Source organism: Pteronotus mesoamericanus, unplaced genomic scaffold, assembly GCF_021234165.1.
Source record: "Pteronotus mesoamericanus isolate MK-2021 breed Mesoamerican mustached bat unplaced genomic scaffold, CSHL_Meso_final scaffold_36, whole genome shotgun sequence".
Lineage (NCBI taxonomy): Eukaryota > Metazoa > Chordata > Mammalia > Chiroptera > Mormoopidae > Pteronotus > Pteronotus mesoamericanus.
The window spans coordinates 2,111,207-2,136,760 of record NW_026555313.1 but is presented as its reverse complement, the minus strand read 5'-3'; the positions used below and the strand labels follow the sequence as shown (position 1 = coordinate 2,136,760).

Here is a 25,554-nt window from a genome sequence, read left to right as displayed (position 1 = left end):
TGGTCATCTCTGCCACACTAGAAAAAGAAGAGTTGTCTTAGGACACACATTAAACACATTGCAACACGTAATCACAAAAAAAAACTCAGTGTTTTAAGTAAATCTACGATTTTTTGTTGGGCCTCATTCACAGCCATCTGGGCCACAGGTTGGACACCCTGCGTGTTTCCAGAGGCCTAGTAGTATAAACAAACTTCCTCTCATCCTTCCTTTTTCTTAAGGATCTTTTTTCTTCATATTTAACTTCTATAAGGAGCTGGCTCCTCCATATATAAAGGGCCTACAGAAATACCTTTTAAAAATTTTTTTTATTTATTTTTTAGAGGGAGGGTAAGAGAGGGAGAGAAACATGGATTGGTTACCTCTCACAGGCCCACAGCTGTGGACCTGGCCTATAACCCAGACATGTGTCCTGACTGGTAATCAAACCAGTGATCTTTCAGTTTGCAGGCTGGCCCTCAATCCACAGAACCACATTAGCCAGGGTGAGAAATACCTTAAAAAGTTACCCACAGTTAGATGGGTATTACAAGTGTACATAATGCATGTTTCATTATATTTCCTTGCCTTAGTTTGTTAACCAATGTTAATTTACACTTCCATGGGCTATATCTAACAATTTTGCAATCCAGCATCTTCTGCTTCCAGAAATTTGGTAACAAATTTTAGCTTTGTTTCCAATTATATCTTTGTGAATGTTGGCTCCCTTAGGCTCACTTATCATCAGATTTATCAGTTTATAGAACTAGGCTACTCTGCATATAATCATTTATATGCCACTTTTCTTATCTGCTATGAGAACAATCATCACAGTACTTATTCCTCTACCTCTAGCGATTTTAATACTATCTTGTTAGAATAGTGTCCTTAATGTCTAGAAATGCAATTAGATAATTAAAAGTAGTCTCTGAAAACATTTCTGGACATTTAAGGACACTGCTCTAACCGTGTAGATTAGCTTTCTTGTTTTAGTACTTTATATAAATGCAGTCCTCTACTGTACACTGTGTTGTGCTACATTACTTCAGAAGGTATAACAGAGTGCAGCAATACACTAAAAATGGGTGGAGTGAGGGAAGAGGTCCACTTGCAATACTACAGCTATTATTTTACTGTTCTTTTTTTTTTTTTTTTTTAAGATGTTATTTATTTTTAGAGAAGGGAAGGGAGGGAGAATGAGAGGGAGAGAAACATCAATGTGTGGTTGCCCTTGAGCACCCCCTACTGGGGACCTGGCCTGCAACCCAAGCATGTGCCCTGACTGGGAATTGAACTGATAACCCTTTGATTCGCAGGCCGGCACTCAATCCACTGAGCCACACCAGCCAGAGGTGTTTACTGTTTTCTGTGAAACCTTACTAACAGTGGCTTAGACTCTTCCATATAAAATGTGATCACACTTGAGGGAAAAAATAGTGTGAGAATAATTCTAAAGGTAATTGTGGATTTACTGACCTACACAAGTGTAAGTAGATGCTAGGAAGGTAGAAATTAGAAATAGAAGTCAAGTATAATGTTTAATGTTTTCAATAGATATTTTTGTTACATATAGGAAAAAAATTTAAATAAGAATATTTAAACACCTCTTCCTTCCCTCTTGTTCCAACTTACAAGTTCTTTACAGCCCTGGCTGGTATGGCTCAGTGGATTTAGTGCCGGCCTGCAAACCAAAAAGTTGGCAGGTTGATTTCCAATCAGGGCACATGCCTGGGTTGTGGGCCAGGTGCCCAGTTAGAGGCGTACAAGAGGCAGCCACACATTGATGTTTGTCTCCCTCTCTTTCTCCCTCCCTTCCCCTCTCTCCCTCCCTCCCTTGCCCTTTCTCCAAAAATAAATAAATAAAATCTTTAGTAAAAATTCTGTACAGATAAATTTCTCTGTAGAGTACAGTATATTAGAAATTAAAATCAGACTGTCCTGTATTTTATCCCAGACAGCCATAAGAGACTTCCTGCACAGTTTTTGATGGTAGAAATGGAGAGATAAAGGGTACCCTTAGTGACCACTGCAACTGTTTTACTCAAAGTGGAAGTTATGGGCAAGTAAAGTGTTACAGCAGATATGACTGATTCAATAACAACATTGAAATGTGAAAGATACTTAGAGTAAGCAAGCAGTGTACAATAATACCTGATTCTTTCTAATGATCTCAAAAACATAAAGGTTTACACAGAATATGAACAGAAATCTGAACATGCTTTTCTTCAGCTTTTACAGGTTTTTTAAAAGATTGTAAACTGTCTCAAATTCTGTCTTCACAGGGTGACACATCAAACCTGACTGTTGCCAATTACTATATTTAACTGTTAATCATTTTTACCTCTATACTCTTGGATTATTTACTGAACTCATCACCTTTGTGATCCCTTGCAGTGGGGCTTCAAGAAAACAGTACAATTCTTTGTCAAATAGGATAAAAGTTACATAGATCAATGCTGTTACTATATCACTTGCGCTGAACTCATGAAAGTCTAACCTGTTAGTGAATCTACACACAGACAAATATATAGGTTAGCAAGATTACTCCATGAAAATAAGATTAATCATGTTATAATTTTCAGAGCCCTTTCTGTTTCATTTCCTACAATGAATGAAAAAATATAAGTATAGTTATATTTAATTAGGTCAATGCAGTGACACTTCCTATTTTAGCTATAGGTATGTATAACAACATATATATTCAAACTATTATGAAAGAGAAGTGCTCTTGTTGGTTGATTTCACAAGAACAGTATTATTATAAAATCCTCGAAGTCCATATAAATGTAGAATTTAAAGTTCTTAGTTTGCTAACAAAATATTAATATATATAATCAGATCAGATTCATTAAGGACACAGATAAGACTAAACAGTTATTTTTTACTTTACAAAAATTTTTAGGAAAAAAGTCTTAAATGAAAAAATCCTCCAGTACCTAATATTGGTATTTTCTAGCTTATAACATAGAAAACTCAGTCTCTGTACATGCAGTAGCTTGCATGCCTCTCTTGCTTTCAGGTGTTTGCCCATCCTCTGGGAAGGAGGAGCCATTTTCCTCCTCTTTCCCAAACTCTGCCCTTCAAAGATTTAGTTCAAGCATCACTTACTTGAGGAGCCTTCTCCCCTCAGGATTGGGTTAATTGTCCCACCTCTGTATTTTGGTAGCATCTTGTGCTTAGTATTTGACATATTGTTTTGTAATCATTTGTTTTTCTCCTGAGACTAATATAAGAGGGACATCTTTCACTCATGTATATCCAGTGCTTGAAACATAGCAGGTGCTCAGTTTTTTTAACTGGGTTGTATAAATAAGAGACAGTAATGGAATCATTGTATAAACATTTTAAAAAATGAGTAATGCATTAGATTTTACTATTAAAATCTGAAAACCAGAAAGTATATATATTCATTGCTATATTATTCACATAATATTCAGATTATGTTTATTTCTTGATTTAGGTATTTAGTGTTGGCAGAATTTGTGCTGAACGTACCAGAATCTATCATAAACTGAAACATTTTAAATTCAAGCTGTACCAAGAATGTTGCTCCATGGCAAGGACAGGAGAAGTTGAGGATGAACAAGTTAAAGAAACAGTGGAAAGAATTTTCAGTCAGTTAAAAGAAAGTGGCTGGATTAAGAAGGTAAGGTGAATATAAAATAACCAGCTCATTCAGTAGATTCTGGAGCTTAATTATGATCAGCAAAAGGATAGCAATGATTAGAAGGCAGTGAAATTTAAAAGAGAATCTCTTCTTCTCTCCCTGTCTTTGTATTTTCTCTTTTTTCACCCATTCCTTTCATGCTTATCATTGTCCTACCCTGAATAGGTGCCCTGATGTTCTAAGCATTCATTCAGCTCATCAGGTAAATTTAATCAGCAATAATACTGTCCTTTAATGAAGGCTTTCTGTTTTCACTTCTATATATCTGGTTTTCCTTACGTATATGTTAAGCCCCTGAGTTTCTTTGACAAAGTACAGGACTCACCTCTGCTTGTCTGCCTCCTATTCTTTAAAACAGTTCTTGTGACCTGAGAGTGAAGAAGCACCTGGTGCCAATCTGGGGATCTCGGCTGCCAGTTCTAATACCACCCACATCCTCTTCTTGAGGACATGGGACTTAGCAGTAAGACCTGTAACTGAAGATCAAGGGGAATGCAGAGGTTTCAGGCCACCGCACTGATTTTGACTCCCCCATATCCTATTGATCACCAAATTTGATATCAGGAATCAAGTGGGGGTTTTGAAGAGTGCACTGGATTCCTAAAGATCTGCTGGCAGCTCATGAGCTCTGATCTGCTCATACAGCTTTTAGAATTGTTTATGTACATGGAAGCAATGCTGATATTCTTTAAATCTTTAAAGATTGACATCTTTAAAGGTTGAAATCTTTAAAACAGATCTAGTTACATGAATGTATAAGAATGTATAACAGATTTTCAGGCAACTCAGATAAACAGTATATTTAATCTTAAAAAACAAAAGCCTGATTTGAGATCCATTGCCTGGGTTATTTATATCATAGGGGAATTTGTAAAAAGAAAAATAAAAAGGAGGAAAGCTTAGAGAGTAAACTTAGGAGCAAAGAGAAGGAAAAAGAGAACAACAAAACAGAAACTTCTTAGAACATGTCATGTTTGGCAGAGGTCTCCAGGTCTAGAGAATGACATCAAGATTGGTTTCACTTTTGACGATTATCCTTCTACTGCAAACCACCCACCCAGTGACTCTTTGTCTGCTTCCCTCATCTTAACACGTGTCTTGTTTCTCTCACTTTACTTACTTCAGCTTTTTATCTTTTACTTTGCTTCCGCTTCTCTCATTCCCAGTGCTTTCCTTCCTGTTCTCTGTGCTTTTCAGTTTGCCTTAGGGAGGAGCCATCACTTATCCAGTAAGTCCTGTCTTCATTGTCCTAAATGACATTGAATTCTTAAGTACTTTTATTGATGCATGTAAGTGTTGTGAACCCTCTAGCAGAGTTGAAAGATCTATTGGGACAGCATTTTTATTTTTAGATTTTTTTTTATTTTTTAATATATATTTTATTGATTATGCTATTACAGTTGTCCCATATTTTTCTCCCCTTTATTCCCCTCCACCCTGCATCATCCCTCCCCCTGAGGATTCCCCCACTTAGCTCATGCCCATGGGTCATACATATAAGTTCTTTGGCTTCTCCATTTCCTATACTATTCTTAACCTCCATCTGCCTTTTTTGTACCTACTATTTATTCAGCTTATTCCCTGTACCTTTTCCCCCATTCTTTCCCCTCCCCCTCCTCTCTGATCTCCATTTCTGTGATTCTGTTTCTGTTCTAGTTGTTTGCTTAGTTTACTTTTGTTTTTTGTTTTTTTAGGTTCAGTTGATAGTTTTGAGTTTGTTGTCATTTTACTGTTCATAGTTTCTGATCTTCTTTTTCGTAGATAAGTCCTTTTAACATTTCCTATAATAAGGGCTTGGTGATGATGAACTCCTTTAACTTGACCTTATCTGGGAGGCACTTTATCTGCCCTTCCATTCTAAATGATAGCTTTGCTGGAGAGAGTAATCTTGGGTGTAGCTCCTTGCCTTTCATGACTTTGAATACTTCTTGCCAGCCTCTTCTGGCCTGCAAGGTTTCTTTTGAGAAATCAGCTGATAGCCTCATGGGAACTCCTTTGTAGATAACTGTCCCCTTTTCTCGCTGCTTTTAAGATTTTCTTATCTTTAATCTCAGCTCATTTAATTATGATGTGCCTTGGTATGTGCTTCCTTGGATCTAACTTCTTTGGGACTCTGAGCTTCCTGGATCTCCAGGAAGTCTATTTCCTTCGCCAGATTGAGGAAGTTCTTATTAATTTTTTTGTTCAAATAAGTTTTCAGTTTCTTGCTCTTCCTCTTCCCCTTCTGGCATTCCTGTGATCCAGATGTTGGAATGTTTAAAGTTGTCCCAGAGGTTCCTCAGCCTCTCCTAATTTTTTTGAGTTCTTATTTCTTCATTCTGTTCTGGTTGAATGTTTATTTCTTCCTTCTGTTCCGAATCGTTGATTTGAGTCCTGGTTTCCTTCCTTTTACTGTTGGTTCCGTGCACGTTCTTCATTATATCACTTTGCAGAGCCTTCACTTTTTCCTCCATTTTACAGCCATACTCAACCAATTCAGTGAGCATCCAGACTTACCAGTGTTTTGAACTGTGCATCTGATAGGTGATAGGTTGGCTATCTGTTCATTGCTTAGATCTTTTTCTGGAGTTTTGATCTGTTCTTTCATTTGGGCCAACATTCTTTGTCTCAGCGTGCCTGTTACATTGCGAGGGGTGGAGCCTTAGGTGTTCGCCAGGGCAGGACAACCCAGCTTGCTGTGTTCTGACGCTGTCTGTGGGGGAGGGGTCCTAGAGGGAACAGTGGCGCTTTCTCTGCTCTAGGCGAGCTTTCAGTCACTTCCCCTACTCCCCAGAAGCAAATTGGGCCCTTTTAGTGCTGATTCGGAGGTGGGTGGGTTTGTGTACATTCTTAGACCCCATGGTCTCCCCAGCGGACTCTCCCATGAGGCTGGGAGTTTCTCCTACCGCTGCAACCCCCACAGGTTTTTACCTCCAGAGAGGTTTTGGGGCTTTCTTTTCCGGCACTGGAACCCTGGATTGTGGGGTCCGTCTTGTTCCTCAGCTCTTCCTCTCATTTATCTGCCGCAAATGTGGGACCTCCCAGTCCACCAGCAATGGCTTCACTGGCCCAGTCCTCCAGCCACCTCCTTGCCGTGCTTCCTCTCTGCTCCAGCTGCCTGTCTCCGCCCCTCCTACCAGCCTGGATGAATGTTTCTTCTTTAGCTCCTTGGTTGTCAGTCTTCCATACGGTTTGATTTTCTGGCAGTTCCGGTTATGTTTTGTTTTTAAATTTGTTATTATCCTCCTTTTGGTTGTGCAAGGAAGCGAAATGTCAGGACAGCATATTTTTAAAGAATTGTGTACTAGGTGTAGAAAAATCACTGTGCATGTATTATATAATATAGTAATATATCTTGGAAGAACAATAAAATTCTTGCAGAACAAACTGAAGTCATTTTCAAATTAAGTACCTTCAGAGAAAGCTTAACAGGGTTTGTGACAACAGCAGGGATGTGGAAAAAGGAAATATATTCTTAGGAAGAGAAAGCCAAGTGTCATATTGTGCTTAAAGAATAAGACTTAACATTGGCCATTCAAGAAGGTGTTTCAAGATCATACATGTTTAGGACAATGTGCACATTTTTTTCACATAACGTGTCAAAGAGCTTTGTTCTCTTTTTGTGATCCCTCCTACTTTAAAAAATTTGTCCATAGACCTTCTCAAAAGACTTTTCTGGAAACTAAAGAACTTTATAGCCAATATAAACCCGTATGCAGCTTTTTGTGCTGTGATTAAATTTCAGAATTGGTCTAGTGCTCCGACATCTTTCAGCCTCACTCTGCCTACCCCTCAGTGTGTATGTGTGTGTCTGAGTGATAGCGCTACATGTGTGCTGGAGATGATGCTCGCCGCCGCCTTTGGCTGCAGTTTCATGGCCACGGTTACCCTACCCCTGGAGAATGCCAGGTCTCAGTGCTACTTGTATGAAAAATGTTTGTGGCTCTTCCTGCTCTTGTTTCCCAACTATTATGTCAACCCATTCTTTTACCTTACACAAGATATTTGTTCTGTCTTTCCTCCTCTAGCTTGTTTCACACCTCAGTTTTTCCTTTATCTGCTCTTTCTTCTTCTAAGTATTTTTCTTCCATCATGTCAAGATATCTCAGCATTTCTTCCTCAAAATCTGCCACCTAGACTGACTTTATTCTTCCTCCTCCTAACAGTTGAGCTAGGAGGATCTGGTTTTAACCTAATTACATTAAAGGTTAGGAGCAACCTGAGTATAAAAAAGAAAAAAATGATAAAATTATAATAAAATCGATAAATATAATTTTAATATATGTGTCATTCGAAATTAGAGCTGAAAAACATACTATCATATGTCACTGACAGAATTATAACTTTTCTTTTGGTCAAGAAGAAGGTGCATATGATGATGGAGTTTGTAGGGCAGTTGAACATAGGATAGTTGGGGTGGGATGGTGAACACATGAATATCAGGAAGTGGAGAATGTATGTCAATACAAGTACCAAGTTTCAGTTTTATAGATGTGTTTAAAGTAAATTTTAAATGTAGTGCATAACTATTGTTATATAAATAAGAATTTTAAGTTATGATTGGGTGTCCTGCGACTTCCCAAAGCTCTTCTCACTTGTTCTCTTTCTTTACCCCTTTTTAACTTGAAAAAGTTATTTCTTCCACTCCTTAAACTGATGTTTCTCAAAACATAGCCCTAAACTATCTATATCAGAACCATGTAGAAGTTGGTGAAATACGTGTAGCCCCTGCCTTCACAACAGACCTACTAAATAAGAATCCTTGGGTGATTCTTAGCAAATTAAAGATTGAAGACCCCTGCTTAAAAGGAAATGCTGCACTACGTTCTCTTCTCAGCCTCAGAACTCCCTCCCTTGGCAAACCCATTCCTTTTCCAGGTCTAACTGCTACTTCTGAGTAGAAGACTCCAAACTTTCATTTATGTCTTGACCTCTTTTTCATACTCTGTTCCCATAATTCCAACGGTTTTCATCAGTAGATCAGTCTGGCACTCTAATGGCTTGACATAATAAGACTGAAACTCTCCAAATTTTTAATAAGAAAAATAATAGAAGTAGAATCTTTAGAGACAAAGAAGGAATAGCCAGGCAATATTGCCTTCTCTCTGAGTTTCACTTTCCCTTTAAAGGTTTTTCTTTATTTTTCATACTAAAGCTGCACCCTGCCCCCACCCTTTAAATCTCAGAAATAGCATACTACAGTGGTTAAAAACATGGATTTAAATATTTTCTAACAGTAGAATTTGGAGGCAAGTTTCTTTACTTCTGTGAACCTAAGTCTCTCTTCAGTAAAATAGGAACTAAATAATAATAGTTAGGGTTGACTGTGGAGATTAACACCTTTTAAGCATTTAATATAGGACCTAAGCAATTATAAGTGGCTATTAGTGATTGGCTATTATTAGTAATAAAAGCAACGGGTTTTTTTTTCTGAGTATAGCTCAGATAGACTGTAATTTTCCAAAATAAATTTAATAAGAGAAGAAAATATAAAGAAAGATAATATGAAAAGCATTAGAACAGTCACACTTTTAAAGCATAGGCTTCTGATCGTAGAGTAGGTTACTTCTATCTGATAGAACCTGTATGGGTACTAGATCAAGAGAATCCCTAAGTAGTCCGAAGGTCGTTCCTTCTGTTCTTGTCTTCATGCGTCCAGAGATGCTGATCAAGTCAGAGATCTTTGTGCGTGGGGGAAGGTTTCACGGCCCTCTCTGGGAGGAAAATGCACTCCTCATAAACCCTTCCATATGCCACAAAAGTCAGGGTCACCTCACTGAGAGTAGAACCAGAGTTTATAAGTAGAGTTAAGAAACCATTACTCAGTTAATCTCCTCTACTGAGGAAAGCACTTTGAACTCTATCAACCTTGAAATCTCCAAATCATCCTGACTCCTCTCTTTCTTCTTCTAGCTTTATCTTTAACTCTCCATCTTCATTGCTGTCACTCAAATTTGGGCTCTCATTACCGAAATTATTACAGTAAACTGCTAAGTAGCTGCCAAACTCTTCTAGAATGGATGTTTTACCATTTTTTAAAAAATGCATTTTGGATCATGTCAGTCTCCTGCATTAACACCTCTTACAACTTTGCACCAACTGTCACATTATTGCTGAACTCCTTAACCTAGCATTTCATACTTTTTATTTCCTGACCTCAACCTCTTTGGTTCAGTCTTTTCTTTCTCTATTCCTCTAAAAAACCCGGTTGTAGTAAAATCCCATACTTTTTTGTCAGTGTTGTATGGACTGTTGTATCCTACAGAAAACTCTCCCCATCAAATCTTTGCCTAACAAATCTTTTTTCCCCAGGACAGCTTAGCTGCCACTCTTTCCTGGTCGCCTCAATTCACCATGACCCCCTCTTCTGAAGCCTCAGAACAGCATCTGGACTTCTTTATGGCATTTGTTATTGGTTGTCACTGGTGTATTACTACTGAATTCCATTCTCATTAGGGATAGAGAGAGCCATTTTTTATTTTAACCTAGATAATCATTACTGAATGTTTTATATGTGTTACACATTCAACAAATTTTTGAATAAGTTATTGAATAGTAACACTTCTATAAATACATAAAAATATAATTTACAAGAAAGTTATTAATAATAATGTTCAATTTGATCTTTTTCCAGGACTTTATATTAGTTAGAAATGCTCATTTGAAATTGAGTCCCTGTTTATAGTAAAAAGATTTTTGTTCATGATAACCACAAAATGAAATTGTTCCTGTTTGTGTCTGTAGATTGAAAAGGCCTAGCTTATCGTTATTGCTTTGAGTAAAATAACTAGCTTTTTTATTGTATACACAGAAACATGAGCAACTGCAAGAATATCTCAATGAGGCGGATTTCTTTCAAGATGAGAAGTTTGGATTGTAACACATTGCCTTCAGAGAAGATTTTAGAAATTCCTCTAAATGTGAAGATCACGAATTTTGTTTCCCTGTATCATGTGACATATTTCTATATTTTATGTATATCTATCTTCATGCCAAAATATCTTGTTTAAAACATGTTCATCTTCATTTCCATGAAGTGGCACTCTACAGTCTAATAAAACTTTTCATCTGCTGTACATAGAAAACTTAAGCTTAATAATTTTAAGTGTATTTTGAAGTTATATAACAATACCTTTATAACATGATTATCATATGAATAAGCTGTTTATATCCTGTCACTTTAGTAGAGAAATACTGTATTTTTAAAATGTACATAGACCATCACTGACATGTATTTATTGCTGAATCCCTGCCCAGATCGATTTATTATTCTGTCTTCACTAATATGTTTATTACTACTATCATTGAAATCAGTGGGCCATGGAAGAAACCTCCACATTTTGTTCAGTTCAATCCCCCTGCTCCAAATCAGACTATAGTTTACCCATTCCAAATAAAACAGATTTCAGGCCTCCAGAGTATTAACCCTCACATTGAGGAGTAATTTCATAATATGTATTGTCATGCTTCAGTGTTTTATTTTTCTGTCCAATTTTGTCTATATGTTAATATTTAAGATGTGTTTTATTTTTATCCATAATTTCCCCATCAAAGTATTTATGTTAGAAAATCTCAGAGAGATAGATTCAGCCAAATATAGTTTAAAAGCATATTTTGACCCTGTCCAGGTAGCTCAATTGGTTAGAGCATCACCCCCATACTCAAAAGTTGTGAGTTATATCCGCAGTCAAGGTACATACGAGAAGTAACATATAAATGCATAAATAAGTGGAACGACAAATTGATGTCTCATGCTCATGCTCTTCCTTCCTCTCTCTCAAATCAATAAGAAAACCTCTAAATAAAAAAGCATATATTTTGGCATCTGCATTGCTTTGCACATCGAAATTTTCCCATAACATAATAAAGGAAAATGGTTTCAGAGTGAACAAATGGACCCTGTCTGTTCTTTATCTTCAGTTCCTAAAAGTGGTATTCCAGCAGGATGTATTTTAGCATGAAATTTTATATACTTGTTTCCTACTTCAAATGTTGGTTGAACCTGGCTTCATCTATTATGTGGTATACTTCATGGACTTCAGTGTATGTGCATACATGAAAAGCTACATTTTATTTAATCCTTAAATATTAATATTTTCTGAAGTTATTCCTATTATTGTAAACAAAACAAGTAGCAAAAGTTCACAAAGTGGTGAAAATACTGATGCTGATGTTTCATGTGAGGAGTCCATACCTTATTGCTGATGTCTGAGGTCATTGCAAACGAGCAAGCTTCTTCAATGGGTGTTTGGAGAGAGAATACAAGAGGCTTTTCATACATGATAACACCAAAGAATGAAAAAGAGGTTGTTAGGAAATGAGAATTAGTCTAGATCAGGGGACCAAAAGCAAATAGACTATAAAAAGAACCTGTTGAAAAATAGAATTAAATTTTACAGTATTATGACATCTACATCGTTTAGTACAGCACTGAAAAAAATTGTAAACCTCATGTTAACTCTTAAAATCTGGGCATTCATTACTATAGTGTTAGATGCTTTAGTGTTTGTAGCTATGGATAGTAGGAATGATGAGAAAGGCAAATAGACAAGTAAAAGGGAAGTAATGCTTGAAAGGATGCATAATTGTACGAGCTTTAGGGTTTTAAGAGGAGAAAGCACCATAAAAAGGGATAAATGAAAAAAAAATATTTTGTGGACAGTTGAAAGTAATTGACCAACTCTCACTTGTCTGCTCTCATAATCAGATGAGTAGTTCTATTCACCTCTCATTTCTTGGAGGTATTAAAGGACTTGCTTAGATTCCAGCATATTGATTGAGATGTAATTGCAGCCCTTGGGCTATTTTGGGAAAAGTAAGGACTTTTCTGTGATACTGATGCAGTAGCTCAGTGGTTGAGAAAGCATAGGTTTAAAATCAGTCAAGTTCAAGTCCCAGTCTGCTTTCTCCCAGTTACATGTACTGGAGCAAGTAGTTTAATTTTGATGAACCTCAGTTTTCTCATTTATAAACGGGGTGAATTATACCTATCTTTCCAAATTGTATATTAAGGGAGATATATGCTAAGGGCTGTGCCTGAAATAATGTAAATATGTGAATGGAAATGAAGATATGGATCATAATGATGTCAGCTTAAAATTAAATGGCTATAAAGGGTAAATGTGTGCAGAAGACACTATAAACGAGTATTCTAAAACACTGGAATATATGAAAATTTATTAACACCTTACTTGACAAGTTTTTAAGATGTCCCTGTCTAGCATAGAAATCAAAGTGGACATCATCTAGTAATACCAGATTTGGTCGAGAACTCTGTTAATCAAAACCCATGCTACTGCATGACAGTAGAGTGAAAGTTTTAAATTTAAAGATTACATATTTTCTCATCAAGTATAATTGCTGAATATAAAGTACCCATAGTAATAGAAGAGGTAACATCTAATAAATACTTCCTAAAAATCAAATATAAAATGATCAAAACTCCTTCACTTTTTAATTACACCTTCTGAGGAAGCTCTCATTCAAATTTGCATACCTAACCAAGTTATATTTTTGCCTTTCTTCACGTGAGTGTTGAGGAACTTAGCCTGGGGAGGGACAGATAGAAGCATATTCCAATGAAAAGTATGAAAGTTCTATTCCATCAGGGTGTAGTTGTCTTCTCACTTCCAAACTAATATTCCCAGATTTGTGAAAATAAAATGAACAATTTAGGCCAGCTTATCTGGAACTAAAATTGCAAATATATTGTCTCTAAATGTTTGCATTGATTTTACCCATTCATTTCTATTCATATCTCAGTTTGAAGCGGGACCATGTTACTGAGATACCACAGTTGGCTTGAAATAAAGTACCGTTGTTTGAGGCTTCAAATCCAATGACTTCCAATGACACACACAATTACAGTATTTATGGTCCTGACTACCCCAATATTGTGCTCATCCTAATTTGTTTTCCATAATCAATAATGACAAGCAGAATTCAATATATAATTTGGGATCTTAAAGATAGGATCATCTGGAGATGAGGGAACATCAGTCTGTGTGACAGATCGACTTGGTTTGTGTTCTTAAAATTTCTTGAAACTCACCTGCTGATGTATTCATTTTCCTCCTTCCTGACATATGTAAACCAGGTAGCCATGGAGACCTCAGATCTTGCATTTGTTTTGTCACTGGTAATCTTTCATTTTCAACAACAGCAAAACAAAATCCCTCTTCTTTTTCTAGGACTAGTATTGGTAATTTCATCATAAAAAATTTTGTCGCTCTTGATTTACTTGTGACTATCCAGGTCCAGAGACACCTGCCTGCCCTTTAGGAGCTCTGAATGTGACTTCCTCTCCTGTCCACCTCCTTCCCACCCCCAACATTAACCCACTCATACAGTTTACTATGAACATTTCCCTCAGTGCTCACCCAGCTCTCGCTAGGGTGCTCAGTGGTATCATTTACAACATATTGAAAAATGAAAATGATATCCTCGAGAGGAGCGTAATGTAGGTCTGAAAGGGAAAATACATTCCCCGGCTGGGGATTTCTTAAATATTTACAGCTGATGAAGTGGTTGTGCAGAGGCTGGGGGATTTCCCCCGCCTTGCCCCTTCTGTGGAGGCTGAGGCTGAGCTAAGTGAACGCCGGGGAGACGCTCAGGCTTTGGGATTTACCTCTTTAGCCACTGGGAGGCCCTCTGCGTTCCCCTTTCCCCGGTGCCTGGCTGCAATTACTCACTCGTGCAGTGGCACCAGCCTTCCACCAGGGAGCCCCGGATACGCTCGCCCTCCCCTCCGCCCCCCTGCCCCCCCCCCCCCTCCATCTGCAGCTTGCTGGCTCTCTCTTTCTCCCTCTCTGTCTCACTCTCTCTCTTTCTCTCCCTCTCCTATCGGAGCACAATGAAAGCCTGTGTATCGCCGTGACTCGGGGCAGTGGAGCCAGTGGTCAGCAAAGCGGCTAACAACAGACGGGAAAGAGAAAGGAAAATACAAGCTACTTTTTTTTCCCCCATCTATAAAGCGGAGCAATACAAGAGATAGAAGCACATTGCTTATTGCGAGTCCAGACCCTCAGATCCACTGGCCGGGATGGAATGTACAAAAGTGGACAGAAAAGTGGCTGGACGTGACTCGGTGAAATTTGCTGGAAGTTTGTAAGTTTGACCATCGTTTGTAAATTACTCTCGGAAGAGTTTGTCTCTCTTGATACTGTATTAGAATTGAGCCGGGGGTGAGGAATAGAAACGTAAGCGGGAGGGGGGGGGGGAATGTGTTGAAGGATCTTTCTCAGTGGCTAGCGACTTCAGACTGCTTTCATTTAAGGCTAGGAAACCTTAGAGGGAATGAGGATTTCACCGGTGATTGGATTAGCCGAAGAGAAAAGCATGATCCAAAAGTCCAGTTACTGACATTGTTAACAATTGAAAAGCCGTCTCCCTCTTTTGGGAGAAGACATCCCACTGTCCCCAAAGGAGAAAACACCGGAGCGAAGGGAAAGGGAGGAGAAATTAAAAGTCAAAAGACAGTCTCTCTTAATTTTTGTGTGTTTTCAACATTGACTTCAAAAACCTTCTGAAACAGCACTTTTTTTTTTAACCCGAGTAAAAGTAAAGGCTGCGGGTTACGTACACCGTGGTAGCAATGTGTTTCTCAACAGAAACATCTCCGTAAAGAATTTCCGAAACAACTAAGTGAGGGGGAGTCCAGCTCTCTATTAATACTTCTCTCAATTCCCTTTGCCGGCTCTGTCTGTCTCGGGCTTGACAATCCCTGAATTCTTGCTCTAACCCCCACATTGTGGGCTGACACAGTACCTAGTGGCTCTTGTCAGCTTGGTGGGGGCAGGGGGACCCCACCAACTCTGTCCAACTTCTCTCGAGCTGTCAAATGCAATTAGAGTAAGTTGATCAGGGTTCGTTTCCAACTTATCCTCTGCAGTTGGTTTCTATTCTTGCTCCTCATCCTCTTTTTACTAAGGCCCCTCCTCCACACCTCCTCCACTGCTCCCCCCAACCTCTGAAGACCTCTATTCATGTGGCCCTGAACACTGAGCTCACATTGTCAAAACAGATTTTCCTGCAATAGCCAGCAATAGCCTCCTTCCACCTCACCATCCCAGAGGCAGCAGTCATTGTGTCCACTAAGATGGGGGACACAGCGCCCCCGCAGGCCCCCACAGGAGGGCTAGGAGGGGCCCCTGGGGCGGGGCTCCTTGGAGGGGGCTCAGTCACCCCAAGAGTGCACAGTGCTATTGTGGAGCGCCTCCGGGCTCGGATCGCCGTCTGCCGCCAGCACCACCTGAGCTGTGAAGGACGCTATGAACGTGGTAGAGCTGAGAGCTCGGACCGGGAAAGAGAGAGCACCTTGCAGCTCCTGAGCCTTGTCCAGCATGGCCAGGGGGCAAGGAAGACTGGCAAACACACCAAGGCCACTGCGGCTGCTGCCACCACTACAGCCCCTCCACCGCCCCCTGCTGCCCCGCCTATAGCTTCCCAAGCATCAGCGACAGCAGCCCCACCGCCCCCACCAGACTATCACCATCACCACCAGCAGCACCTGCTGAACAGTAGCAATAATGGTGGTGGTGGTGGGATTGATGGAGAGCAGCAACCACCATCTTCAGCCCCCGGAGACCAGAGGAACTCAGCCCTGATTGCGGTAAGGCACCTGGTTTTCTCATGATTCTGGCTGTGGCTGCGTGGCCTTTTGGGAAGGTAGAGCTTGCCTTGGCCTGGTGTGGACTGGACAGCAGTGAAGGAGGCCAAGATGTCACCTGACTGCCTTCAAAGGCCATTGGTTGTGCTATTTGTGTGGTATATGCTCTTACTCATCAAGTTCTGCTGGTACTCATGCATGGGTTTTCCTCTGCTTGTAGGGTATTTCTTACGTGGTAAGAAGCCCGAGTTTTCCAGAGGCTCTTGAGGTCTACAGCTTGTAGAAGAGGTGGCTACAATCTGGCAAGGTCTGAGCTGCTGAGGAAGGCCAGGTCTCGAGGGTACTCCTGCTTTGGCTAGCCAGTCCAGATTAGGCCCAAGAAGCCATTCTTCAGCCTGAAAACAGTCAAACTGGCCGTTATCAAAGCCTTTTCCTTCTTGTCCCATTTCCCCTTCTCCTTGGGTTAAGAGAACCCAAGGGGTGATCTTGCAGCACAGAGAAGTTTCCCTGAGGGGACCCTCAGGAAAAAACAAAATTTGGAGGGAAATACCCCAGACCAGTGAAGGAATATTTTTAAGAAGACTTACTCCCTGAACTTCTATAGATTCCCCCAGTCCTCTCTCCCACCTAGCATCTTCCCTTCACAGACACTACAGTGAGTGCCAAATTACACAATTCATTAAAGGGGCGGGGCAAAGGAGCAATTGACATGCTGTCATCCTAGGAAGTACCTTGTCTTCAGCCACTTGTGGTGACAGGACATCAAACCTGAAAGTTCTGATTAAGTCCCTGACTAGAAGTTCTTCCTTAGAGGCACCCACACACCCCATCCCAAAAGGACTGTCCCTTGAATCATTGATTTTTGATGCCAGTCCTGGTCAGGTGACAGACTGCCTGTGTGTGTGCGCTTCCCGCTTTCTCCCGAAGCTGCGGGGTCAGTGGCCTCTGGGAAGAAAGTGGAGCCCTGCCCTGCAACCCAGCAGCCTGCAAGCTCCCTCCGTTTCTGAGTTCTGTGGGGCTTCTGAAGTCCTGTGTCTGCTCACAGCACAGCTTCGTTTGCCCAAGTCAGCCCTAATGAAAGTCAGCAACAGGAAATAGCCAGGCAAGCCGAAAAGTACTCAAAAATCCCAAAGGAAGGAGGGCACTGCGTCCAACTTCTCCAAAAGAGTTTGAAAAGGAGCTTTACGGGGAGGACACCCTGCAGACCAGGCCCTAGGATGCTTCTTTGTGGCTCCTCATTATCTCTGGTCTGGGTCTTTGGGGATGAAGTTTCCAGAAACTCTGGGGACTGGGAGGGCGCTCCCCCCCCACCACACACACTTCTTGCTTGGGATGCCTGGAACTGCAACTTCCTGGCACAGACTCCAGATGAAAAATAACTGCTAACAGTTAAACTGCAGAATGTTTGCTGTTTTATCCTTGAATAAAATTAGTTTGTGGGGTTATATTAGAGCTTCAAGGACTAAGTTCCTTTCCCTACCACCTGCTCAGTCCCCACATCTCCCCGGAATTACCTCAGAGAGAGAGCAAGGGGAGTTTGGTTTTTGAATGTGAGGTGGTGAGGTGAAGGAAGGGGGTAAAGAATCACTCAAATGGCGAGAAGAACGAGGTTTGGATGCATGTGTATGTCACTGGCATCTGCAGCCAAAAGTATCTAAATGCCTTGATTGTCCCCAGTAAATTTATAATCTGCCTGCAATTCTCCCAATAATACGGTTTTGTGTGCTTCACAGTCTCCTGGTAAGTGTTTCTGGGGGTGATGCAGGGAGCGAGGTGCCCAGCCCTTCTCAGTGGAGAAGACTGATCGCCGTTCTGGGTGCCAACACTGGATGTGGGCGTCACATTCTAGCCTCTGCAAGGAAGGTGGCGTGTCTGCTCATGACCTTTTTCTTTTCATTTTTGCTTTTCCCCAGCTTGGAAGTAGAATGAGGCTGCCTTTTGTTTGTTTGTTTGTTTTTGGGGGTTTTTGTTAACACTTGAGGGTTTGGGGGATGCGAAATGAAACCAACTTCAGTGGTTATCGTAACTTTACGATGAGCAATATCCACATTGAGAGGAAGTGAGAGAGAGTATCTGGCCTTTCCCGAATGAAGGCTTCACTGCTGCAGAAGCCAAAGGTAGCTGCTGTGCCACCGTTGTCCAAGGGAGTCCGTGTTCCCTCTCCTAACCACCAACCATTGCCTAAAACAGCCCCTCGGGAGTCTGCCCTGGCTGAGTGCAGTGAGGATGAGGGGCCCTATGTGATAGGGGTTCCCTTCTAGGGTTCCCTTCTAAGGTTCCCCTTAGAAAGAGCAGTTCCCTTCCAATGGCTGTTCTTCATTGAAAACGTGTGGGATTGCAAGAGGTGACCCACCACTCCCCTTTTGGTTATTGGAAATTCCCTTCTCCATTTTAGCTTCTAAATTTGGTGCTTTGTTACTCAGCGGAGCACTTGAGAGATGGTGATGCAAATACTGTATTAACCTGATAACATTGTGTGCGAAGGGAGGCCTGGGAATTTAAGAGTGATTCACCAAGCCTATTAGGCCTGCAGGTCTCCCTTCACTCGGCTCCTCTTATTTTCCAAAACACTATTAATTTAACGGAGATGTGCACAGAATGAGTGTCAGAACTCTCTTAATTGTATTGCTCTTGTGTCCATAACCAGATTTATTCCTGTCTGGGTATGTTGAATGTCTCACCTTAATAGTTAATTCATATGCCATAAGTGGTCATAAACATCCTTTGGAGAAAGGCAGAGAATATTGATCATCTCAAATCAAATACATACTGTGTCCTCAGATGAAAGCTCCATATCCATGTACATACCCACTAGCACAATGCCTGGTATATAATTGGTAATATTCAAATGAGGGTGAAAGGGGAACTTCTGTTTCATAGGACAGTGTTGACTTTGAGGGGTGTTGCAAGAAATATATAATGTCTGAGTTTTATCAATAGCCTGAGATGCAAGAACAAAGCAAGAATTACCTCCAAGCCAGTTCTAATTCTGTCCACTTTGAGAGCCTAATTCTGCAGCCCTTACTCAGCCGGTTTCTTCATTTAGCTCAAGTACAAGTTCAGGGGAAGCCCCATTGCTGCAGGGACTGTAGGGGCAGAGCCTTTTAGAGGGCCCAGATTGTGAGGCTTTAAGCAGATCTGCATTTCTAACCACTTGGAGCAGGCTTTAGGCACTAAATCATTTTCTGGTGAACTATGTTTGAATCTCTGAATGGACTGTAAAACTGAATAATTGCTGGTCCACGGAACAGTACAGCTTAGAGCTTCCGTGGTGCATTATTAATCTTTCCCTTTTGCCTGAGACAAGCTTTTTTTCTGTTGCGTACACTGTTGCTAGGATGGATAGATAAGTGGTTCCAAGTCATCTTTGGCTTTAGAGATTATCTTTTCTCTAATGTAGTGTGCAGGAAAGAAAGCAGATCAGACAAGGAGTCTGCATCCTCCGTTCTGTGCCTGCTTGATCACTAGCAGCTGGGTGACCTAGGACAAGTTACTTAGCAATCATCTGTAAAACACAGAGAACAATAACACTGCCCGGGGTTGTTGAGAGAAGCAAATGAATGTGTGTTTCCGAACAAGCTTTGGAAAAAATAAAGCACTGCAGAAATGCAAGGCATTATTACTAACATTACTAATAATGAACTATAAAACAATAAATCGTAATACCCGTTTTTCCAGAGATTAAAAGTATCCTTAAGCTTTCAGTTGTCTGTTGACATGGTGAAATAGCTTTTATTGTAAATAGAGGGATTGGTATTTCAAATTCAGTGCTGTCAGGATAAGTCTGAGATATCAGTGTACTTAAGTGTTCCTGCAGGTCCCAGAAAATCCTAGTTAACATGGGCAACGCTGTGGAAGTGTTTAGGGTCTCTGACTGCACATCTTGCACAGACCCCTGCGAGAACCTGAGTGGCTTCAGAAAGGTGTGTCCACCAGGGCATCGAGGGAATACTAGAAAAGTCGTTTGCACAAATGGCATGGGAAAGTTAAATATTTTGTCAACAATAGTCTAAAATGTTAATTGTTAGCTTAAGAAAGTCAAACAAGTTAAATCATTGCCAGAGTTCCCTGGTTATTTTTAACTGATAATCATCAAGTTTCCAATCGACAATTCAAAATTTTGAAAGCTCTAAATTAGGGGGCTGAGAACAGAACAATTTATTGGGCAGGACTTGGTTTCTGTAGCTGTCTGTGTGATAAATGTCCTCCCCAGGACAGTGATAGGAGTGTTTACATTATTTATATATGCAGCCATCATTTCCTTAAGAACTGACCTATTTTTGTTCTGTTTTCCAGAACAGAGTAATAAAGGGAGAGTTCTTATCTATCCAGGACCTTCCTACTACTTCTTTCAAGTAAATACAATTGTAAGATCTCTCAAAGGCAAAAGAGTTCAAGTGGAGAGAGAAGTTGGTACAATCCTTTATCAAAAATTGACAGGAAGCTCTCTTTGACAGCAAAGTGATGTTATTATGTCAACCAAGATGTCTTGCTTGTTTAGGTCAATGTTTGACTATAGAAGTCGTCTGCTTTCTTCGAAATAATGTCACTGCTTTCTGATGGTCATCAAATTTTTCTAAGCATTCAAGTTTAATGCTATATGGCTTCCCTATGCCTGTATACCTTTTGGAAGTACCAAGACAAGCATGGGTTTTCAAATGTCCTTAGACATAACAATTAAATATGACTAAAAGAGTGGCCATGATTAGCTGTTTTTGTTTTTATTCGTGTTGTGTGTGTATTTATCACTGCAATTTAATCTCAAAGAGCCTAGAAGGAAATTTGAAGGAAAAAAAAATCCAGTTCTGCTCTGCATAGCAGCTAAACACTACTGAGTAGATTCTACCACTTCCTTGTTCATCTGTCCTTATATATGTTCATAGACAGAGTCATGTTTAAAGAAAACAATTTCAAATTCTTTCTCAGGCATTTTCATGCTAATTTCCCTCATACTCTAACAGGCTCTGTTGGAGAATAGAAGTACAGCTAAAGACATAGTCCCTGCTTACTTACAGTCTAGTAGGCTAATCAAGACAACACTGATAAAATATTAATAGCAAAAATACTAATTAGGTAGAATGGACCAAAACTGATATAGAAAATCAGACAGAGAGAGGAATAAATACTTATTGAGCCTTAGACTATATAAGGCACTTTTATTACATATTTTATGTAATGCCTTACCAAAAACAACAAGAACAACAAACTCCCAAACAGGTGAGTAAGCAACATTTGCCCTATTTCACACAAAAGTAAACTGAGGCTTAGAGATACAGCAAATGGAAGAATTTAATACATAGATTTCGCAGATCAAAGTGTGTTCAGATTCCTACTTTGCACCTACAGCTATATGAGCTTGGGGCAATAATTTTATTCCTTTTGGGCATCAGTGTCTTCCTCTGTACATAAAGCTAATATTCTTCAGCAAACCAATCAGCATAGTGCCCGACAGATAGTGCTCAAAACGTTAGTACTGTTAGCAATCGATAGGAGAGAAATTCAAATCCAGGCCAGGGAGAGCTTTACTGAGAATGTGGGCCCCCAAGAGGGCCTGTGAGGAGGGAGAGAATGTGGGAATGTGGAATGGGGTGGCCAAGTGTGGATGGGCATGAACATTTGAACATTAGCTGTTTGGGGACAGAGAGTGAGGCGTTACTACCCTGTGGTTGGCTTTGAGTAGTGCAGGAGGACAAATAAGGTGGACCCTCTTACTGGGGAGTCTGGAGCCTTGGCACGAGTAAAATCAGAAGCCCCGGAAAATGGTAGAGAAGGACGACTCAGAGGAGTCAGCATCTGTGAAGCAATAATAATCTTTCATATACTTGAGGACAAGTATTATATTTCCCTCCAGAAGCCTCTTCTCATAGCACATTGCCTAAGTGTTCTGTATTACCTGTCTTCAGGTCCCTTGAGCTGCTTAATGCCTTGCTATTTACACACTTCTCCCATTCACAGTGAGTTATATGCAGCATGACATGGCCTTTGGCATCAAAAGGAGACGGTTTAAAAGCGTACTAGCTAGACACAAAAGAGAAACTAAAAGAAGCAGAACCAACTCCACCTGTCTTCTTAGGTTCACTAGGCTTCCCAGTGCAAAGAGAATTGCCCTGTGGGTAAAAGTGTATCCTCTTGATATGTAAACTGATCTCTCAACAAATGTGTCTGCTTGTTTACTAACTTGGAAAAGGAGTTTTCATTAATAAAAAAAAAAAAAAGGTAAGTAGACATTTATGAAAAGCTGAAAGTATAGACAATCTTTGAGATTTACTTATTCTTGTTTGCCTTTTAATGCAGATGTGTTACAGGTCTTTTACTTTCCCCAAAGTTTACTGGAGTACCAGGTTCCCCTGTTTGGACACAGGGAAGGTACCATATGGAATAGATGGCAGAGGAGAAAAGACAACAGCTCCTTTGCTCCCTGATTCAAGGCAAGATGCTGGGGTGCTGAGCATAGCTAATGAGTGGGCTATCTACCATGGCTGCCAGCTTCCACCCTTTCCTACACAATCTAAGGAAGAGATATGAAAGAATGAAGGCTGTTTCATTTCCTTATAGAGGGGATGAAGAGAGAAGTTCACGCATGCTCAACAAGCTGGAAAAAAGCTAGAGTTGGGCCCTACCACAACCAATTACCAAAGGAATGGCTATGAAAATGGGCAAACAGAACTTGCATATACTACATTCTTCATGGGTCTTAATGGTTTTAGCAAAGGTTCTGACATTTCATATCAAGATTGTGCATATGGATGCTTTTAACATTTAGAGAAATTGTCCATTAATTCATTAAAGGATTATTGTGTAGCTATGAGAATTAATGTATCCATGATAAGCAATGAGATACATGCTTTGTCCTGTAAGTATTTACAGTCTAAAAAGAGAATGGGTGCGGATGGAAATATAATGTGAAAATTGGCTGTTTAAGGGGGCAAGGCAACATAGAGGTTAAGGGCCTGTGGTCAGAAGTGAACTCTACCACTTAACAACTATATTTCTTGGTTAAGTTAGTCAACCTCTCCTGCCTCAGTTTCCTGACCTATAAAATGGAATAATAGCAATATAACCAACTACTTAAGGTCATTGAGTAAATGAGGTAGCTGCCTGCCATCTAGTAGAGGCTCAATAAATTTTAGATTCTGTTATAATTAATCTGAGACATGACGTATTTGAGTCAGATTCATTGTTTTACCAGCCCTGAATTCTATCTCGGTAGTATGTCAGGGACACTTTGTAGACATGGCTTTTCTCTTTAATAAATGGTTAGTGAGGAGTATCATAGTATCCAGTTTCCCTAAATAGTTTAATATGGAGATGTCATCTGGGCTAGATCTACATTTCCCAGAATGAGTTAAATAGTGTCCTTATTGAGAAGAGGATCAATGAATATCTCTTCAATTCCTGGGATCCTAGGAGTCATGATCTACAATTTGACCAGAGTGAGTGTTTATTTGACTTTTTCCTTCTAAAACAGAGTCTGGGTTTCCATTCATTTGCCCAATGAGTGTGGCATGTGGGCTTTGTGGGCAAATGGGAAATTTAAACCATCTATTCAGAGTTTGGAATATTAAGAAGTGAATAGCCCAAATTTACCATTTAACTGAATTATTAATTCAGACTGATGAATAATTCTTAAGTGAATCTGGTCAGAGAGTCACAAAGAGTTAGAAGCTTCCTGCTGTGGAGATTTAAATTTATGCTCTTGAAAGCCAGATCCCTGGCTCAAGTTGCTCAGGAATCAGTTAGCTCACAGCAACTAACTGCAAGTGAACAGGCAACTCGCTCGCACTTGCCCGCTTCCCCTGCAGCATGTTGAAAATTTCATGTGTCCTCAGTGTGGTTCTCAGCTTGGAATCCCGCCTTTGCTCAGGACCTCCTAAAGTGTGACTTTCCATGAGAAACACAAGGAGAATTACCAAGGCTTCCTAGCAGGTTTTAGCGATGATAATTCTTAACCAAAAGCACAATGTTTCTAACAGGATTAGAGTAAAAATAATCTTGTTGGGTGGATGATGTTTGGACAAGGATGGATATATTGGTTCTAACCCAGAGGAAAGAATATAGTCAGAATTTTGTTTGTTTACTCTTCATCATTGAATTTACATCCCCCTCCTCCTCTGGAAGGATTATATTCTTAGAAAAGGTAGAGTCAAACTCATGTTGGGTTTGTTTTGTTTTATATTGTTTTTACGGTATCCCTGCTTCCTGAGTCATTACGACAGGTTTATAGAGTAACATGGAATCGTTCAGATTGTCATTTTAAAAATCATCTTTTGTCAAAAATGTGTCTGAGTTATATTTGTGGGCCTTTTTCAGCTTACTAATAACTCTCACCCACACAAAGCCCAACACCTCAAATTCCTCATTGTACAACAAACTTCAGGTACTTCTGATGGATTTGAATAGAAAGTTAATTATGTGTTTCAGGGTTTTGTTTGGTTTGGTTTGGTTTGGTTTGGTTTGGTTTGGTTTGGTTTTCAGAAAATTTACTTAAGGCAAAAGTTTGCTATAACTGCTAATAACTTGCCAGGAGTCTCTTAGATACACAGTATAATCTCTTAGAATCATGGTAACCATGGTGCAAAGAAGTAGCTTAATTGAATACAAATTGTACTGTACTGTGTCTTTGGAATGACAATTCTATACTTAAGTATGGATTGCTCATTTCTAGAGGTCTCTGAAGTCCGAATTATGTAAAAATGAAAATACTGTCCGGCTAAGAAGCTTGAGAGACTAAGGTTTTTGTTGCTGTCGTTCACCTATGTGGACCTATACTTGCTAAACTGGCTAAGGCCCGCGTGTTTGATCGCCACACTGCATCATGTCATTTCAGACAGCAAAAAAGTACGTGCTAGAGGTATTATCCCATTTGGTTGTTTCACAGAAGTGTTGAAAAAGTGCAAAGTGCAGACATAAGAATAAACAGGGAAGAGCAGTGGCCTTCCTGACAGAAACAACCAGCAGGGTTGCACCCAATTCCTGTAGCCATTGCGCCAAAAAGAGCTTCCATTTCTCTTAGGTTCTGTGCATGTGGATCTGTTTGCAGGCTCAGTCCCCTAGAGAAAGATTCTGAGCTGTCTTTGTGCTAAATTAAACATTAGTTTTCTCCTTGGGAACCTGATCTTACATAGGCTAGGCAACAATATCTTTCTGAGAAAGCTTCTAGCCACACATTTCCCTCAGGAAGAGACCCACTCAGGAGCCTTTTCACCTTTACTCTCAGCTTAGCTGGCGTGGCATGTGTGTTGCTTGGGAACTGTTTTGTCTCACCAGGTCTCGAAGCCCTTCGTATAATGCTAGGGGACCTGTGCCCACTTAGCATGGGATA

At 40.1% G+C, this 25,554-nt stretch overlaps 2 protein-coding genes across 6 annotated transcripts in view; both read left to right on the top strand.

The window, feature by feature from the left end:
* The window catches only part of CCDC82 (coiled-coil domain containing 82), a 36,745-nt gene extending 25,198 nt beyond the window's left edge, over positions 1-11,547 (top strand). For all 5 annotated transcript variants that reach the window (XM_054592218.1, XM_054592215.1, XM_054592219.1 and 2 more), the window contains 2 exons: positions 3,440-3,625; positions 10,437-11,547. In XM_054592218.1, coding sequence (XP_054448193.1) covers positions 3,440-3,625; positions 10,437-10,505 — 255 coding nt within the window. In that variant the 3' untranslated portion in view covers positions 10,506-11,547. The remainder of the gene's footprint in view (positions 1-3,439; positions 3,626-10,436) is intronic.
* A 3,228-nt stretch (positions 11,548-14,775) lies between these two features.
* The window catches only part of MAML2 (mastermind like transcriptional coactivator 2), a 348,650-nt gene continuing 337,871 nt past the window's right edge, over positions 14,776-25,554 (top strand). The window contains exon 1 of the mRNA XM_054592529.1: positions 14,776-16,235. Within this exon, the coding sequence (XP_054448504.1) occupies positions 15,723-16,235 (513 nt within the window). The 5' untranslated portion in view covers positions 14,776-15,722. The remainder of the gene's footprint in view (positions 16,236-25,554) is intronic.